Raw genomic sequence first — 19184 nt, 5'->3', positions numbered from 1 at the left:
CCAGTGAAGGAGAAAACAGTTATTTACAAAATTTTATAAACAAAGAAAAACTTTGTTTTTCTAAAATTTGTTTAGCAAAAAATAAAAAACCCAGAGGTGAGCCAATACCACCAAAGGAGGGCTCTTCTTGTGGGAACAAAATGATAAAAAAAGTTTGGGAATAGTGTAGCATGACTGCGCAATTATTTAAAAAAGCAACAGCACCGAAAGCTGAAAATTGGCCTGGGCAGGAAGGGAGAAAAAAGTGCCTGGTATTGAAGTGGTTAAACATTTGGTGGTTAAACATTTTTCCACTGAATTAAATGAAAATGTGTCCAATGTCAACACTGATGTACGTTTATATGTCACCTCATGATACACTTTGGTGTGCATTTTCAGTGCTTTCAAGGAAAAATGCATTAAGTAAAAATGCAAACAACTGAATTCAGGTTTTAATCTCGTTTACACACGCCAATGCACATTACAGGAGTTAGCAAATTATAGTGCCATTCATTTTTAACTGAATCCCTATGCTTTAAGGCAACAAGCCTCCTATGTACATGCATTGCAGATCACCACAATGCACACTAGCGCACTACCGATGTATGAAAAAAATTTGGGGCTTGTCTTTTTTTTTTTTCTCATGAGAAGACCACTCATTCATTCAAAGGAATGAGCTGCTTTAATGCAAAATACCAGAATAGGCCCTTATGGTTTATAGCAGAGGTAGGCAACCTGGGGCCCTCCAGCTGTTGTGGCACTACATTTCCCATAAGGCATTGCAAGGCTGGCAGTTACAATTACTCCCAGAGGTATAATGGGACATGTAGTCTGCAACAGCTGGAGGGCCCCAGGTTATTAACCCCTGGTTTATACTTTACTGTTTGGCATGGGCCTGCATTGAAGCTTAATTTCAGGCTTGAACTAAAAAGATACCCTTGCAGTGAGCCACGTCGCACTGTAAGGAATACATGCTCATCAAGGCTAAAAGGTGCAGAATGGAGAAAAACGTGCCTTAGTCTGCATTACAGCAGGCTAAGTCTATCCATGCAACTGGTACAATGCCTCTAGGAAAGTGCCACCCCACATTTAGAGGCAGTGTTTTTGTATCTATGTATAGCCAACAGATGGTTGTCACTTTCCAATACAAGTAAAGTCAGTAACTAAATTATGCAACTGAAAGAATTTGTAAATTATTCATCAGACTTACAGTGGTTGTAAAGGCAGAAGATTTTTTTGTTATCTTAATGCATTAAGATAAATTAAGATGTGCACAACAGCCCCCCTCAGACCCCCTAATACTTACCTGATGCCCCTCTGTCCAGTGAAGTCCCTGAGTGTTTAAGCTGTCCAAGATTCTCCCTTCTGATTGGCTTAGACAAAGCAGAGGCACCACTGTCAAAGTCAGCTAGCCAATCAGGGCAGAGAGGGGGTGGGGCCGGATCAGGCCTCCATGTCTGAATGGACACAGGGAGCTGCGACTCGGCTCTTGTGCCTCCATAGTAAGCCGATTACTGTGGGGGTGCTCAACAGAAGGGAGGGGCCAGGATCAAAGAAGAGGGACCTGAGAAGAGGAGGTTCCAGGCTGCTTTGTGCAAAACCACTGCAACAAAGGCTGGCGAGTATAATGCTTGTTATTTTTATAGGAAAAATACGAGACTTTACAATCACTCTAAGAAGACCTAAATGGTTTAGGATATTTGCATGCCAAAACATAAAATGACTATTCTACTTTTGGTGGGCCCTGGTCTTCCCTCACAACCCAAAAAATACCAGCAGGTTCAATTGGCCCTAGGCCATTTCTGTGGTGGAGACATTCAAATGTGTGCTCCTAGAGGGGAAGGGCCTGATGTTATTGGTTCTATATACTCTAAGTGCAAGCTAGTATATAGGTGCTAAATACTGCATGTATGGTAAATAAAATGTATCTCGGTTTGATATTCAACATATTGTACAGTTGGTGAAACATGCTACCTCAATCTAATTTAACCGCAGAGGTCAACAAAAACTATTTTATCCGTTTAAAGTTAATCTATTCAAAGAGTGTGGATTGGTATTATAAGCAAAAATACATTGTGGGATACACAAACTAGAAATGTTGGTGGAATAAGCAATATTCAATAAAAAATAGAAAATTAAAAATACAATGTATTTAAAAAGATTTCAGAAAGGTCATGGATGCAAACTTCCATGGTGGTATCCCAAGGCCAGTAACAAATACAATGATGAGGGTTAAAAGGCATCAGATGCAAACAAAAAAGTGAAATAAAAAACATTACCAAGCAGCCTTTATTCTAAACAATTGCATTGCTTCACTGATCTGTGCTGAGAGCACATTGGAAAAAAATAAATAAAAAATAAATAAAAAATAGAAAATAGACCTCTAGGGGTATAGTCGTAAAGCAGCAAATGTGGCATTCACAAAAAAAATAAAAAATAAAAAAAAAATCACTGCAGGTAAAATCTTCCTGGTCAATGTATTTTTATGTAGTAAATTATTCAGTAAATATTTGGTAAATGTCACATTCACAGCTTTATAAATATACCCAATAGTTCACCAATAAAGCAACAAGAACTACACTGAAATCATCACAAAAGCAAAGTAGAACTAGTATGTCCCTTTTGTCAAATACCATCTTACCCTAAAGGAAGATGAGAACATTACATTAATAAATAGAAAAAAAATTAAATAAACAGGCATGTACCTTTTACTTTGACTTGAAATTTGTTACATTCTGGACAAGGTAGTAATGTAAACTCTTCAGCTTGATACATGGAATAGTCAGTGCTTGAAACAATTATTTGATCCCCTGGTTGCCAACTGTGAACATCATCCATCAGATTCAAAATAATGCCATCAACAGCTTCTACAACAAAGCCGGAAAAGGCTTTACCTGCACGAAAAACTAACAATTAAGAGTAACAAGGATTTACTCACAACAGGACATTTGGAAGATGGTTCAGACCCCTACCAAGCCAACCATAAAAAATAGTCTGCTATAGCTGGCAACACACAAGGTGAATTTCAGGCAGTTCATCAGGAATTTAAGCCATGTATGACCCTCTCCAATCCTCCCATCCAACATCTTTGTTGTTGGATGAGAGGGGGAAAAAAAAATGCCAGTCAGCAGAACAGCAGCTGAATCCAAACCGATACAGGCACTCTTTGGGCATTCAGACAGCTGCAGGAGTCAACTGTCAGAGTACAGTAGCCAGCAGGATTTTTTTTTTCCATATATACCATTTAGTGCTGATAGGAGGTATCTAGTGATTTCTCTTGTTCAGCCTTCAGGCTTTAGTTTGGATAAAGCAATTGTGTGATTTTCCTCATTCAGCCTGTGGGGCTGTCAGAGAGAAATCTACAAATGTATGACAAATCATTTAGTCAAATCAGTACACATATGGGAGATCAGAAGGTGGTGCAATAAATCCGGTGCTGTGTGCAGGATCTGAGGTTTGGCTGCCCGGTGACTGTATTCATACTTCCACAGATGAAACATGTAATTAATTCAATCATTTTAAACAGTTAAAAAAAAAAAAAAAACGCATTACTAAATGCAACTGATGCCCATTAGGATAGTTTTATCAATGCAGTATGAAACCGAACATATGGTAAAACAGCTTAATCCATCAAGGAACCATAGTTACTAATAAAATGCAGCCCATGCGAACAACATTTGACCTGGTTTGTGCAGAATGTAATAAGACACTTTTAATTGCAATGCAAATTAAACTCTATAAAGTTTGATGTTGTTGCATTACCCTTTAAATCAGCCAACTTTATCTTTTCAGGTTTGAAATTGTGCAACTAGGGTTATCTGTTCGATTCCCAATCACAGCCCTACCATGCATGTTCTCCCTGTGTGGGTTTTCTCTGGTTTCCCAGACTCCAAAGACACGCCGTTTGGTTTATTGGCTCCTGGATAAATTGGTCCAGTATGTGTCTGTATGAATAGGAGTTAGGGATCTAAGATTGTAAGCTCTTTGAGGGCTGGGACTGATGTTAATGTACAATGTATAATATGTAAAGCGCTGTGTAAATTTCCAGCACTATATAAAGTACATGTAATAAATAAAAGTTGTAGCGTTAACATTAACTAGTCTTGAAGTCTCCTTGTTGGCTTCACAACTGCTTCTTTTCCCATACAATTCTATAAGAATGCAAAAGCAGATTAATGTTGCAAATGCAGGCCAAATGTACCTGCAATGATCTCAGAAGAAGGTCAAATAGAGGTCAATAGCAAGCGGCCTTTGTCCATCGAAATCCTTTAACACTGGCCCTAATAAGTTCATACATTTCTGAGAAAGTACAATAAACCAGCTAGACCCACAATCTGTAGGTCAATAAAACAATCCTGGTTGGAAACTGCACACTGCTTGGCATACCATTAGAAAGCTACCTGATCCTTTTATTAACAAAAGTTACCTTTTTTCGCCTTCCTCTCTCATGTTATAAATGTAAATGTGCAAATAGAAATATGCATTTGTGCACAGTTAGTACATACCTTCTTTCCATTCGCTGTACGCTTTCACAGCAAACTTCTGTCCATCCAATGTGGAAAAAACATTCATGGCCTCTGCCTTTCCTTCAGTGCTGTGATTCTCATAGTCTCTAGTACTTTCACTGCATGAAGTGTTACTGCCACCAACAACACTAACAAGAGCCCAAGCCTGCCTGCATTGGAATGCAAACAGAATTACACCAGTTATTTATTTTAAAGTTAGAACTGTACAATTCTAATTTTACAGGCCAGGTCTCTGCACTAGTCAAAATCTTTCTGCATGGTGAAGTTAAAGTAGATGTAAACCCTCTCCTATACCCAGTGAAGTGAACAGCCTCAGATGATACACAGAGATGAAACAAATCTCCCTATACAAGTTTTACATACATAGCTGCTGTCTTCAGCCTTCTCTAATCTTTAGAAAGTGCACGGCGTGTTAGAATTTTTACTTCCTCATTCAGCAGTGGGAGTCTGGGCATACACTGTATAACAGCTGACCACCTCCCTCCACATAGGCAGATGAAGAAAGAAACTTGCAGAGCTGTGCTGTGAGTAGATCAGCTCTCTGCTAATCTATAGCACTCACTCAAACTAATTTTCAGCTGTTTTTATCTCCTGTGTTGGGGATCTTGTCAGAAGTGATCATGCTGAGAACAGAGCAACAAAGCAGCAGAAAGACAGGGACTTAGGGCTTTAACGAGAGACAAGTAAACACTACAGAAATATATGCCCGGGTCAAATTTCATGAATCGGGTTTACATCTACGAAAAGTGTCAAAAATTGTACACCAGTCAAATGTAAATTTGATGGAAGAGGGCTTTTAGGCATTTTATGAATACGTTGGGAGCGTACATAATCACCAAAAAGAACAGTATATTTACTGTACAGTGAGCCCACCATGGTGGAATTGATAAAAATGTGTTCCCACTAAGACCATTTGGTGTACACACATTCCATTGGCCCAGAATACACAACAATCCGCATATTTAGCCATACATGCATCTAATGGTTTAAGACAAGGGTCTCAAAACTTTCTAAACAAAGGGCCAGTTTACTGTCCTTCAGACTTTAGGGGAGACCCGACTGTGGCCTGTGTAAAAAAACGCTGCATTTGTAATATCAGTGCGGAGGAATAGTGCCCCATCAATGGTGTCAGTGGGGAGGAATGGTGCCCCAAGGGCTGGAAGAAGGCAAGCACAGGGTCACAGTTTGAAGACCTCTGCTTTAGGACTACAGTGATATCATACAGTTTTAATGTAAACAATAGTGCCAATGTAGTTATGGTGTTTTCCAAAAAAACTGAATAAATCTTTATGTAGAAATGTTTCAAGCATGCAAGAACTTCCATTGAAACCTTTAATATACATTTTTTTAAATCAATCTCTAACCTGATAACTCAAGGATATCCATTTTAAGATCATATTTTTTGATAAGACATGCTGATACTACAATTAACAAATACCTATAAGCCAATCCTCGGACAAGATTACTTCCAAGGAGACGCTGGATCGTTGACCGAGTGCCTTCATGTAGATTCCTTTCTGCAGAGTCACCAACAGCCATCGCAACGATACTGCCAGGTGGCAATCCATTGAGCAATTCCTGTAGCCTAATGCTTTCATTTCGATATTCATAAGTGTCAAACCTGTCAGAAAAGAAAACATGTGCCGTTTCTGGATCGACAGCTCTTACATTCAGCCCTCTGGAAAAAGTCTTTTCAAAACTGTAAGATCCAGCTGTAAGCCCAGAAGAAGAAAGAGATTTGGTCAACAGAGTCCAAGATGATTTTTGGGATCCGTGTAATTCCAGTGTTCCGCCAGATGACACACCGATGAACTTCCTACCAAATATCGGATCACTGTCTCCTTCATCTGATTTACCATATAAAATAACATTTGCTCTCGATTTATAGCGGCATTTCTCTGCTCCAATATGGAGCGCTCCATCATCCTTTACCAGTATAAAACGAGTCCTCAGTGTAATATTTTTGGAACCATTTGGACAGTCTTCAAATACAAGTTTCCCTTAGAAAAAAAATGCATGTAATTAGTATTGGATATGATTTCAAACAATTCAAATTGGCAAGGTAAAAAAAAATTTAAAAATAAAATAAAAAACACCCACATACAGTAGCCAAAAATAGGATTTTTTTCTTCAAGAAGAAGATGCAGACAGCAAATTATAACAGTCACCCATTAACTTTAGTTCTAAACATATACACTCTTGATTGAATTCGTTCTCCCTACCTGATAAAGTCATCTATGATGCAATTTGTAGGGTGGTAGCTAGGAGATGTGAGAAGATTCTAGGCTGCACTGCAGTGAGTCTATGTGAAGCACTGAGAGTTTAACAACACAGGCTCTGCTATACTAAACGCGAATGCCCGCAAGCTTTCAACTGTCAATAAAGGATTTTTAATTTATAGTAAATACTATGTAGCATTTTCTTTCTCCTACATGCCGAGTATTTGAAAGTGAAACAGATATTGAGGAAGCAAACATTTAAGGAGTCCGATTAATTTTTGATGGTAGCAGCTTTACTTTGGACCTAATTGACATGGGAATACTCTGTTAAAACTGTTAACATATGTTCATCAGCTCTTTTACACCCGTCACCGACCAGTCTCTTTACAGTATAATGTTACATATATGATGTAGTAAAAGGTTTTAAGTGTAAGCTGTATTATCGTTACAGTGTTACCTTTTATACTTGGATGGCATTTTCGAAATAATGTTGCATTTGTGTGTATATAAACAAAAGTGGAGTTACTCTTTCATTTAATTAGGTACATTTACTAAAACGCAAATAGACACCTTTTATGGCTTTAGTAAATCCACCCCAATGTTGGTAATGGCAGTCGAAAAAATTATAATTTGCATAATCATAATAAAAAAATAACAAAAAAAATTGGGAAAAAAAGGGCAAAAACGTCAACCCCTACTCATTCCCATATCCTTCGCAATTCCAGGCAGCCATGTGCAGAAAGCACAATGCACATCAGGGGTATCCTTGATAGCTTTGTTGTCCACATTACGGTTTTGCAGACATTTGTACAGTGTAGACAGGCTGAATGCAAATAAAGATTTACAATGGAATATGTAAACCACTTTCCAAGTACAGAGAATAGAAAAGGCAGAAAGAAGTTAATTTGCAAAGTTGCTTGCAATACCAAGTTATAATGAAATACCCAATGTGGTTTAAAGTACAATTATCTTTGGGCTCTTGCAGCTGCCAAACCTATCCCCAAAATGTATTCCTTCACCTACTAACTTAAACATACAATATATTTACTTAATCACCCCATCAGTATATACCATACCCAGCGTACCTTTTTAGTTTTGTTTATATGAAAGAAAGCACTGAAGAAATATAAATTGAGACATTGCTCAAAATAAACATATAATTAATATAATAAAACTGAGGTTTTTCAGGAATAATCATAATCAACAATCAGGTCAAGACAATGACAAAACCATAATCTCTCTTTCTTGCATGCTTAAGTTAAACCCCATTCATTGCGTTCTTCAAGGTTTGATTTACAAACCGCATTTTACAGTGTGCGGTGTCAGCCGTGGAACAGCTGGTTGTTTTTCTGGTATCAGATTGCCTAACAAGCATCAACAGGTAAGATTACATGACTTAATCCTGCAATTACACTTTAATAAACAGTATGGCAGGATATAAATATTTCAATTACTACTTATGTAATGCTTAAACAGCAATGGACAAAACACACAGTCAACAGGCAGAATAAAGTTTCATGCAATTAGAAGAAATATGAATAGAGTCCTTTACATGTGACTTGCTTACTACAGTCCCTCAGTACAATAGCAGGACTTTACACACCTCCATCCTGTATGGTTATAGAATACACCGTGGCATCCGACTGCAAGCGAAAAAGGTCCCCTTTTTTTATGACTATCCTCTTTGTGGCGTCATGTCCAGGATTCCAGTTGCTAAGAAAATAGTTCTGATCTGGACAATTTTCTGTAATAAAAATTCAAGGGCAAAAAAAAGGTAACAAAAAAAAAAAAAGAGTGAGTATGATTTCTTTTTCTACTTTTCTTTTAAACCTTTTTTTGCCCAATATTTATTTACATTTCTAATACAAGGCAGAGACTCTGTAGACTAAAATAGTGGCAGTTATTAATTTAGTTAGTCATAGATCTAAAATGTATTTTTAGCCAAAACACACTCAAATTAATTTTAGCATACAGGACACAATGCCCAATTTTTGGGTAAGATATACAAGATGGAGGTTTAGTACACATAAATGTACTGTATACCAAATATGTCAAGCCTCAAAGCTTCACACGCCTATAATTGGTAGAACGCTACAATACCAGCAACTGTCCACAGGTGATGCTTAAAACATTTTTACAACTCGATTTAGAGTTCTTAGTAAATGATAGCACTGGAATTATTGCCCTCACTCTCCCCAATATGCGGTACAATTATCATTCAGCACATTTGCATTTATGTGTGTAAAGGGCAGTGATGGTGAACCTTGGCACCCCAGATGTTTTGGAACTACATTTCCCATGATGCTCCACTACACTGCATGAGCATCATGGGAAATGTAGTTCCAAAACATCTGGGGTGCCAAGGTTCGCCATCACTGGTATAGGGCATGGGGGTTTTCTTAAATCTATCAGAGCCCTAACATCACCTCTGCACTCTACTGAAGCTGTGATTTATCAGCTTCTTCACCAGCCAGAGCAGCCCAGGTTTGACAGTTCTGAACCAGGAAGTGCTCCAAGATGAGGTTTTCTAGGTTCATGCTACCCAAGAGATCAATGAATAGATGTTTGCTGACTTCACTCTGCTCTATGGCCTGATAGGGGGGCCTTGGGGTACCCAGATAGACAGAAAATCCCACATCAAATGGGGGGGGGGGGGGCTAAGGTTCATATTACTCTATATGTAGAGGGCATTGGGTGACAGAATAACTTCTAGCTGCTAGCTTTCTTGTATGAGCAAAAAGGCAAACAAACTCCTGGTTTGATTACATGCCAACGCCGCTGCAACAGTTAATGGTGGCAGCAAAAGGGTTAACAGGCTTTAAGGGGTTGTAACAACTAGGACTGCAAACTTTTTCCCCCACACATGAACACAGTGGGGTGGATTTACTAAAGGCAAAAAGACTATGTACTTTGCGGTTTATCCAGAGCTTGGTAAATGAGCAGACGCTCTGCTGACTTCCATCATCCAATCATGTACAAGCAAAAATGTTTTATTTTTTCCCCTTGTTCGTGATTGGGTATTCTTAAGTTTTACCTCATTTATTAAGCTCTGGAGCAACTGCACTTTGCAAAGTGCACAGTCTACTTGCCTTTAGTAAATCAACCCCATTGTGAAAACATGTACATTTCATTTAAAAGTATATATAGCTAAAAAAAAAAAAAAAAAAAAAACTGTATTTGTATTGGATAGAGTTTAGAATACCTGTTAGAAAGGTTTTCCCTTAGGCCTCTTTCACACAGACGGTCATGCAATTTTTCAGATGGACCCGACCAGACCCTCCATTTTCCTCTATGGGCAGGAGGATGAAAATGTATTTGTGTCCATTCCCCTCCATCTGGCCAGATCAGATCAGATGGCAGTCAGGTGCAAACAACCAGCCAGTCCATTTACATCTTACTGCCCATAGAGGAAAGTGGGTTGTGTCTGTGTCCACGCTGACCTGTCATCCGCTTGCTTAGCGGGAGATCAGCAGACAGATTCCCTGCTGAGGATCGAATGCGGAGTCTGCCCCATGTGAAAGGGGCCATACTCATTCTGTCTTGAGGATACCTTTCTTACCACACAGGAAGTGAAGTATCTGTTCCACTGTAATACATTAAAGTGACGACATAAGTGCGTTTTTTTTAAAATAAACATTGCATACTTACCTGCTCTATGCAATGGTTTTGCACAGAGCAGCCCTGATCCTCTTCTCAGATCCCCGCCAGCGCTCCAGGCACTTCCCCCTCCTGCCCAGTACCCCCAGCAAGCAGCTTGCTATGGGGGCACCCAAGCCTCTGCTCTGTGTGTCCATTCACACATGGAATGTGGCTCGGCCCTACCCCAACTCTCTTCTCACTGGCTGCGATTGACAGTAGCGGAAGCCAATGGCTACTGCTGCTGTCTCAGCCAATACTCGCATCACTGGATCGAGATGGGGCTCGGGTACGTTTTAGGAGGGGCTGGGGGCTCTGCTGCACACAGGTGGTTTTTAACCTTCATGAAAAGAATGCATGATGGTACAAAACGTGAGCCTTTACAGCCAATTTAAATAAAAAATTCAATTTTCAAATTAAGTAGGATGGTGCTAAAATCTCCTTTTGCGATTTCTCCATATTTCCTGTCTGGGAAAATGTTTTCCTCAGAACAGAAAGTAAAGCCAAATCTAACAGATATCCAGATAGCAGTAAAACTTGTTTTGGCTATAGATAGATTTTAAAGTCCAACTTCAGCAAGTCAGCTACTAGGCTTGAGCAACATAATAAACTTGACTCATCATAACCAGATCAGTATCTCTTCCTTCTTAATAAGAATAAGATAAGAACAGAAAATTAGATTTTTATGTACTTGTAATATGCAAGCACACATAAAGCAAAGACTAGAGAATAACTTATTTTCTCCATAGCCCTAGCCTGAGAGATGACATGTATCATACTTTAACCACATGCCGCCTGCCATATAGCAAAATGATGTCGGCAAAGTTCTCAGGACGTCTCGGACGTCATGACGTTCTCAGGATATCAAGCTGCTGCGCACCACCGGGGGCGTGCATCGCAGAGTGTGTCAGTCTGACACACCGCAACTCTGATCTAGGTAAAGAGTCTCTGACAGAGTCTTTACCATGCGATCAGCCGTGTCCAATCACGGCTGATCACGATGTAAACAGGAAGAGCAGTTGATAGGCTTTTCCTCACTCGTGCCTGACAGACACGAGTAGAGGAAAGCCGATCAGCTGCTCTCCTGACGGGGGGGGGGTCAATGCTGACTGTTTATCAGTGCAGCCTCCCGTCAGATGCTAGCCCAGGACCCCCAGGGATGGCCACCACACTGGACCACCAGGTATTCCACCCTAGGCCACCAGTAAAATGGCAATCAGTGCTCAGGCAGCTGATAGTGTAAAATGCCTATCAGTAAAATTCAGACATTAGTGCCCATCAATGCCCCTTTCAGTGTCACCCATAAGTACCCATCGGTGCCACCTCCCAGTGTCTCCCATCAGTGCAGCCTCATCGTTGCCGCCTTATCCGTTCCCATCAGTGCAGCTTATCAGTGCCCATCAGTGAAGGAGAAAACCGACTTACTTACAAAATTTTATAACAAAACAAAGATTTTTTTTTTATTTGTTTAGCAAAAAAAAAAAAAAACGCAGAGGTGATCAAATACCACCAAAAGAAAGCTCTATCTGTGGGGGAAAAAAATGATAAAAAGTTTAAGTACATTGTAGTATGACCGCGCAATTGTCATTTAAAAAGTGACAGCAACAAAAGCTGAAAATTGGCCTGGGCGGGCAAGAAGGTGCAAAAGTACCCTGTATTGAAGTGGTTAGGAAAAATACAATATACTACTTATACAGGGTTAGTTAGCAGAAAATATTTGTGAGGTTTAGTTCAAAATAATTTAATAAAAAAGAAAGGCCATGCAGACATAACATCTAACTAGAGTACCTCCAATGATGCAATTTAAAAGCAAATTGAACTATAGGGATAGGATTTGGAAACAGCAGGTATAACATGCTGAATATGTACCAGCACTGTGGTAGTAGTATTAGTGAGGGGTCCCATCTAATGGGATTTTCTAAAGCAGCAGTTCCCAAATTGTTCAAGTGCAATACCCAAGCTATAGAGACCTGGGCTTGGTGGGTGCCCAGGCATTATATGGAGTAAGTTGACAGATTTGATTTATTTCAAGTACTTATATATCGCTGTCAATTTACGCAGCGCGCCACACACACACACACACACATTTTTGCATTCACATCAGTCCCTGACCTCAAGGAGCTTAAAATCTAAGGTCCCCAAACTCGTATTGACACATATACATACTAGGGTCAGTTTAGACAGGAGCCAATTAGCCTACCAGCATGTCTTTGAAGTGTGGGAGGAAATCGGAGTACCCAAGGAAACCTACACAGGCACAGAGAGAACATGCAAACTCCAGGAAGGTAGCACTCAGATTTGAACCAACGACCCCCAGTGCTACTAGGCAAAAGTGCTCACCACTTATCCCTTGTGCTGCCCTAGATATGACTGTGAATTTTGAGTTTGTATCAGTTCATGTTCCTTTTTGGGTCCACTGGTTTTGCTCAACAGCAGCAGTACTATTGGAGGACAGCAGAGCCTATAAACTACTGAACTCTTGATTGCTGTGCCAATCTGATACTGCCAGGTGAATCATGCAAGTATGTAAGTATGTTTTATCAAAAGTTAACCCTTAAAATACATTTTTGATTATGGGTTGTGTAAACCTAGGTTTCTAACTTTATATCCTATTACGTAAAAATTCACAACAATGACCCAGGACTTAAAAACTTTATAGATGGAAACTTACCATCAGGGGCATACTTTGAGGAAATTCCTAGAACAATTGCAAGGATGATAAAAAACGACAGGCTGGAAATAGCAAAGCATATTAAAGTGTTTTTATGTCTTCTCTTGCGAATGACCTGTGCATGATTGTTTTGTTCTTCTCTAGAAAACCCAAATGTTGCATGTGCTTCTTCCCCCGCAGAATTGAATTTGGCTGATCCTTGAGTCTTTGGAAGAGGTGGTGGGCGTAATGGAACAATTCTCCCAGGCACGTAACCTGGAGAGCGCAGGTTGCTGCCATTCTGTGGCTGGAGGAACAGCCGGGAGCCCCCTCTGTAGTCACCTGAATGCATTGTTATGTGATGTCAAATCTGCCAAAACAAGAAAGTATAGAAAAATAAAAAATGATTCAAAAGCAAGACAATATAAAAAAAGTACAAGACACACATCTGGAAAATCTATAAGTACAAGGTATAACACTCAGCTTTGTAAACCGTATGCATTACAAATTTTGCAACTATAAATTTTAAATACTATTCAAAATGCCCAAGGGAAAAAATAAATAAAAATGATTTAGAGAGGTCTCCATTCAGGTGTCAACAATTTTGAATGTCATCATAAAACTCTACCGGGTTTACGTCTGGTAACTACATAGCAAGTACATTCTTCATGAGGCACCCAAATGAGTACAAAGCTGCTGACAGATACTGGGATCCGATCATTACAGCCAGATTAGACCCCCAAAATCATTCTCCATTAATTTGGGCATCAATTCTTCAATGAATGTTGGACTGTTTCCCTCATGACCCCATGAGCATATCATTATAACTTATTCATCTGCTTAAAAAGGAATATCAAGCAATCAATTTCAACCTACTGCTTGCTAACAATGCCAATTCCATTCTCCGGAGTAGACTCATCTACACCATACAGGGAAAATTGAACTCATGACCTACTGTAGAACTTAAATCTGCAATAAACGACTGAAATGCTGTCAGATTCAGACGAATCAGCCAAAAGGCAATCCATTAGTAACCTTGTTGGCACCACCTGGCTCAACCCAAAAGTTGGCTTTTTAAAGCAAATTTTTTCGAAGGAGCTAGGTTGAAAATTGTCAGACAAAGTGTCATGCTTTGGCTGAATGCCTGCCTGCAAGCAGATGCAATCAATGTTCAGGTATTAATTGCTACTGTCACACTACAATAGGCAACAGAGAAAATTCCTATATCCCATGTTGTTTAGTGTGGATGGAGGAATCAATTGGATTTTGCACAGACCATGTATACGCGTATTGCTAGACTAAGAACATTACAAATTGCTTTCAGTTACTGACCTGACCCTCCAAGATGAACAGTTCCCTCCTGTACACCTGGCAGTCACAGATGTTAGGCTGAGTGATTTGACAAAACAAGAAAAAGTAGCAGACAAGAGGCAAGCTTTGGCAGGATCTGCAGCGTTGAATGGGAGCTTTGAACAAACATGACATTCCATTTGTTACAATGAATGCCGATTACAGGGAACCCATGATTGCAAGTTGGCCAGGTATTGAGAGCTCAACAGCAGACAGTTATTCTAACAAGCAGAGGAAAGAGGGGGGTGGAGGGCAGATATACAGTAGTTATTTAAAGTGACTGTTAACATTATGATGCAACACATCAATTCATTAAACCGGCTGTCAATTTTCTGTAGAATTATCACATTTTAACCGCTTCAGCCCCGGAAGAATTTCCCCCCTTCCTGACCAGAGCACTTTTTGCGATTCGGCACTGCGTCGCTTTAACTGACAATTGCGCGGTCGTGCAACGAGGCTCCCAAACAAAATTTACGTCCTTTTTTCCCACAAATAGTGCTTTCTTTTGGTGGTATTTGATCACCTCTGCGGTTTTTATTTTTTGCGCTATAAACAAAAAAAAAAAAAAGCGACAATTTTAAAGAAAAAAAAAAAAGTGCATTATTTTTTACATTTTGCTATAATAAATATCCCCCAGAAATGTATAAAAAAACATTTTTTCTCCTCAGTTTAGGCTGATACATTCTTTTACATATTTTTAGTAAAAAAAATTAAAAAGTCGTAATAAGCATTTGATTGTTTTGTGTAAAAGTTATAGCATTTACAAAATAGGGGTATAGTTTTATGGCATTTTTATTAATAATTTTTTTTTTTTTTTTTTTACTAGTAATGGCGGCGATCAGAGATTTTTTATATCGTCATTATGGCGGACACATCGGAAATTTTTGGGACCACTGTCATTTATACAGCAATCAGTGCTATACAAATGCACTGATTCCTGTGTAAATTACACTGGCAGTGAAGGGGTTAACCACTAGGGGGCAGTGTAAGGATTAAGTGTGTCCTGGTGAGTGTGGCTACGTGTGACGTCACTGATCTCTGCTCCAGATGACAGGGAGCAGATATCAGTGACACTGTCACCAGGCAGAACGGGGAGATGCTTGTTTACATTAGCATCTCCCCGTTCTTCCTCTCCGCGAGACGATCGCGTCCACGGTACCCGTGACCCGACTCACGGAGGTCCCGGCCGGTGCACGCCATGCACACGATGACACAGCGGCAAAATTTAAAAAAGGGACACAAGTACAGGTATACCCATTTGCCCAGCCGTGCCATTCTGCAGATGTACATCGGCGTGCGCCAGTCAGGAACGGGTTAAAAGGTAACCCATTATTAGAGAAACATGTAGACTGCCATTGATGCCAAATTCTACCAGGCTTTCTTCTTGACTAGCTTCTGACCAAGGCAGTATGCAAACAAGGGCTTCTGACTTTTCTCTGCCTTTCCTGATTGGTATATACTAGCTCCAGTTCTGTGACTCAAAGTATTTAGGCTTTTAGATCTGAAAAATACAGGCCTTTGGAATTTGCAGAAAGAGGTCAGCTAGAGAACCCCTCTATTTCTCACAAAAGTTTTACTTTAAATCTTTCCCCGACAAGGGAAAGTAGAGTTAAACCCTAATGCTCCTTACACACGATCAGAGAATTCTGCCAGCAAGAGTCGGATGTGAGCTTTTAGTCAGAAATTCCAACTGCGTGTATTCTCCATCAGCAGAATTCCAGCCAGCAAAAGATCGAGAGCACAATCTCCATTTTTCGGTCGGAAAAAGTTCCTATACGAAAATGCGTTCATCTGTATGCAATTTGGGCACGCAAAAAAAAAAAAAAAAATATCACGCGTGCTCGGAAGCACTGAACTTTATTTTCTCGGCTCATCGTAGCGTTGTACGTCGCCACGTTCTTGACGGTCGAAAGTTCAGAGAACTTGTGTGACCGTGTGTGCGCAAGGCAAACTTGAGCGGAATTCCGTCAGAAAAACTATCCAAGTTTTTTCTGACGGAATTTCTGATCGTGTGTATGGGGGTATTACAGAATTACATTTTCTTTGCCAGAAAAAAATAAAAAATAAAAAAATGGGGGTTATTTACAAAAATTGGAGAGTGAAAAATCTGGTGCAGCTCTTAGTAGAAACCAATCGGCATCCATGTTTTATTGTCAAAGCTTAATTGGACAAGCTAAATTAGAAGTTGATTGGCTACCATGCACAGCTGCATTCGATTCGGAGTGCACCAGTTTCAGTAAATCTCCCAGAATGTGTATCATATACTGCCATTAGTTTTTGCCATAATTGACATCCTATTGTTACATCTCGTCGCTATAGATCTCATTCTTTGAAGCCACTTCCTGTCTACATGCACTCTAGCAAAGACTGCGTGGTATTTCTCAGGGTGGGTTTCTGACAGCGACGACAATTGACAATGCCTGTGCATCTCCATCAAAAGCCCGCCTGACAGGATGGCAACACAGAAGCACAATCTGAAGACAAGGACAGAGCACTGTCCCCCTCTACATTACGTGTCTGAAGAAGGACCTTCATAGGAGGCTATCTGATAGTATTATAATAAAAGTTTTAGATTTAAAAAGCATAGAATAACATTTATCATGGTAAAGCTTGTATACAATTTTAGAAAATGGGATTACATATAGTTTAAAGAAATACAGCCAAAGCTTTTTTGGCTGTAATTCTCATATGTATCACATGAGTGCAGATCTTTCTAAAGCCCACTGTCAGCTGATGTCACAGAGCCGATCCAAGCTCGGGAAAGATCCTGACCATGTGGCCGGTATCCACACAGAAGCCTGGACCACCACCTGGCTCAGCTTCTCAGTGAGCTGCCAAGAGCCTGAGCCAGCCCCTCTCACCCACTCCACAGCCCAGCGCTCCAGTGGATGCGGAAGGGGAGAGCAGAGAGCTGAAAACTAACAGTTACAGCTCTCTGCTCAGAGGAAAACTGAACGACTGCTGTGTTTGATCGCTTATTTCTCACTACAAAGCCAGCATGGAACAAATGCAGCATCGCATTGATGCTGCATCCACCTGGGAGAGTATACATTTTGAAACTAGCAAAATATCAATTCTATAGTAGATGGAAAGGTCTTTTTTTTTTTTTTTTTTTTTTTTAAGGAGGGGAAAAAAAAAAAAGTAATTTGGCGAGAGGACAAAAAAATAAATAAAAAGGACACACTGTATTAAACAGAGTTCCTTGGGCTTAAGATCCCCTTGGACAGCAAGTTAGGCATCATTGTACAAAGCCATGAGATCACCGGTTTAATTTCCACCTTCAATACTAGAAAAATGATACAGATGATGATACCAGGTCTTTCCAGCTGCAGCACACTGATGTCTTAAACACACACTCTGAACATCTGGGTATGGGGATGCCCGCGGCACACTACCAATCGAGCTGCTGGTAAATGAAACCAGATGGACAACCTCAGAGAAAAGGAGTGGTACATTCTTGTTAACACTGCTATAAACATATCAGTTAACAAGAAACATACTTACACTCAACCATATTATTCCCTTTTTTTTTTTTTTATCCACTCTAGGAATATGTATTAAAAACACATTCACTGCTGCGATATAAAATGATCATTGTCATTTTATAAGGAAAAAAAGCTGACCATCTCTTCTTGTCTGCAGTAAGAAATCAAACATTCCTATTTATAAATTATGAAGAAAAACAACTGGAAAGAGTTTATCTTCTGTGTTTCCCTTCAGAGGAAATGCTGTGGAGGAAGAAGACCTAGATGACCATGAGATAAATGTACATTGAAATGACAGAAATAAATCATTTGTAAATCGGACATGCCCAGTGTGATCTTGTGTGTTTTCGATAAATACAGTACATTTTTGTTTTTGCTGGAGTTGGGCTTTAAGAGCCGCCAAGTAAAGGAAATCTTACAAGATTCAATGGCTGTCCGGTACTAAATTGGCCTGCACAGTTGCCAGGGTTAAAGTCCAACTCCAGGGAAAGCAAAAATCCTACCTTGCAGTGGAGCTGCCTTTGTACTGCAAGGGTTAAATGCTAATTTTTTGTCTATATGCCTGGGAAAAGCATTTTACTTACCATATCCGCCAACCAGCGGTCCCAGGACTATGCAAAGCCCAGCAATGAACTTCTTATATGCTACCTTTTAAAATATACCAATCAAGATGGTTTGTTAGATCGGTCAAGTGAATAATATTACCTGTTGACCCCACCAGAAATCCTGTTCTGTGCGGTCCACTCTACAGTATTATCTCAATTAGTATAATCAGTCCTGCTCAGTTCATCAATGAACTACAGAATACCTGACCCTTATATTATGCAGATAAGGTGAGGAGGTGGTGCTCTAATTCTAAAACACCTCTGTTCCTATGGTGACCACACTGCTACTCCATAGATATGGTAGAATGGGCATTTTCACCCTAGTGCAAAAAGTACATATTTCTCAGGATCCCCAGGTAAAAAAAATTAAAAAGCCGAAAGAAGAAAACAAAGCCAGCCAATAACTCCAAGGACTAGCAAGGTGCAAAATATTACACTTTGTCCTTCAGGCTTAAGGGTAAAACAAAGCTTAAATGCCCAAGAACAATTTTGCATCTTTAACATGTGTTAATAAAACCATTTACGGATCACCACAACTACTTTGTGCATCCAGGGCGATTAGACTTTTTTTTCCCCCGGATAAAATTGGGCTTTCATTTGCTGGTAAATGGCAGATATCTCAAGATTTTTTTTTTCATTATCAAAGAAAAACTGGCTCAAAATAGTAAAAAAATAAAAAATATATATTAATTTATCTGTATATTTCTTGCTACTATCATAACCTTCCACCAACG

At 39.7% G+C, this 19184-nt stretch overlaps 1 protein-coding gene across 1 annotated transcript in view; it reads right to left on the bottom strand.

Moving 5' to 3' along the window:
* Positions 1-19184, bottom strand: part of CEMIP2 (cell migration inducing hyaluronidase 2) — a 144826-nt gene that overhangs the window by 82615 nt on the left and 43027 nt on the right. Inside the window, 5 exon segments of the mRNA XM_077474952.1 lie at positions 2685-2885; positions 4485-4654; positions 5944-6505; positions 8328-8468; positions 13032-13380. Of these exon segments, the coding sequence (XP_077331078.1) occupies positions 2685-2885; positions 4485-4654; positions 5944-6505; positions 8328-8468; positions 13032-13362 (1405 nt within the window). The 5' untranslated portion in view covers positions 13363-13380.

This window comes from Lithobates pipiens, unplaced genomic scaffold (assembly GCF_037356315.1).
Source record: "Lithobates pipiens isolate NorthernLeopardFrog02 unplaced genomic scaffold, aLitPip1_a1.2 Scaffold_13, whole genome shotgun sequence".
In the NCBI taxonomy this organism is placed as follows: Eukaryota; Metazoa; Chordata; class Amphibia; order Anura; family Ranidae; genus Lithobates; species Lithobates pipiens.
The sequence above is the reverse complement of the archived record's forward strand: the minus strand, read 5'-3'. Positions and strand labels throughout refer to the sequence as shown.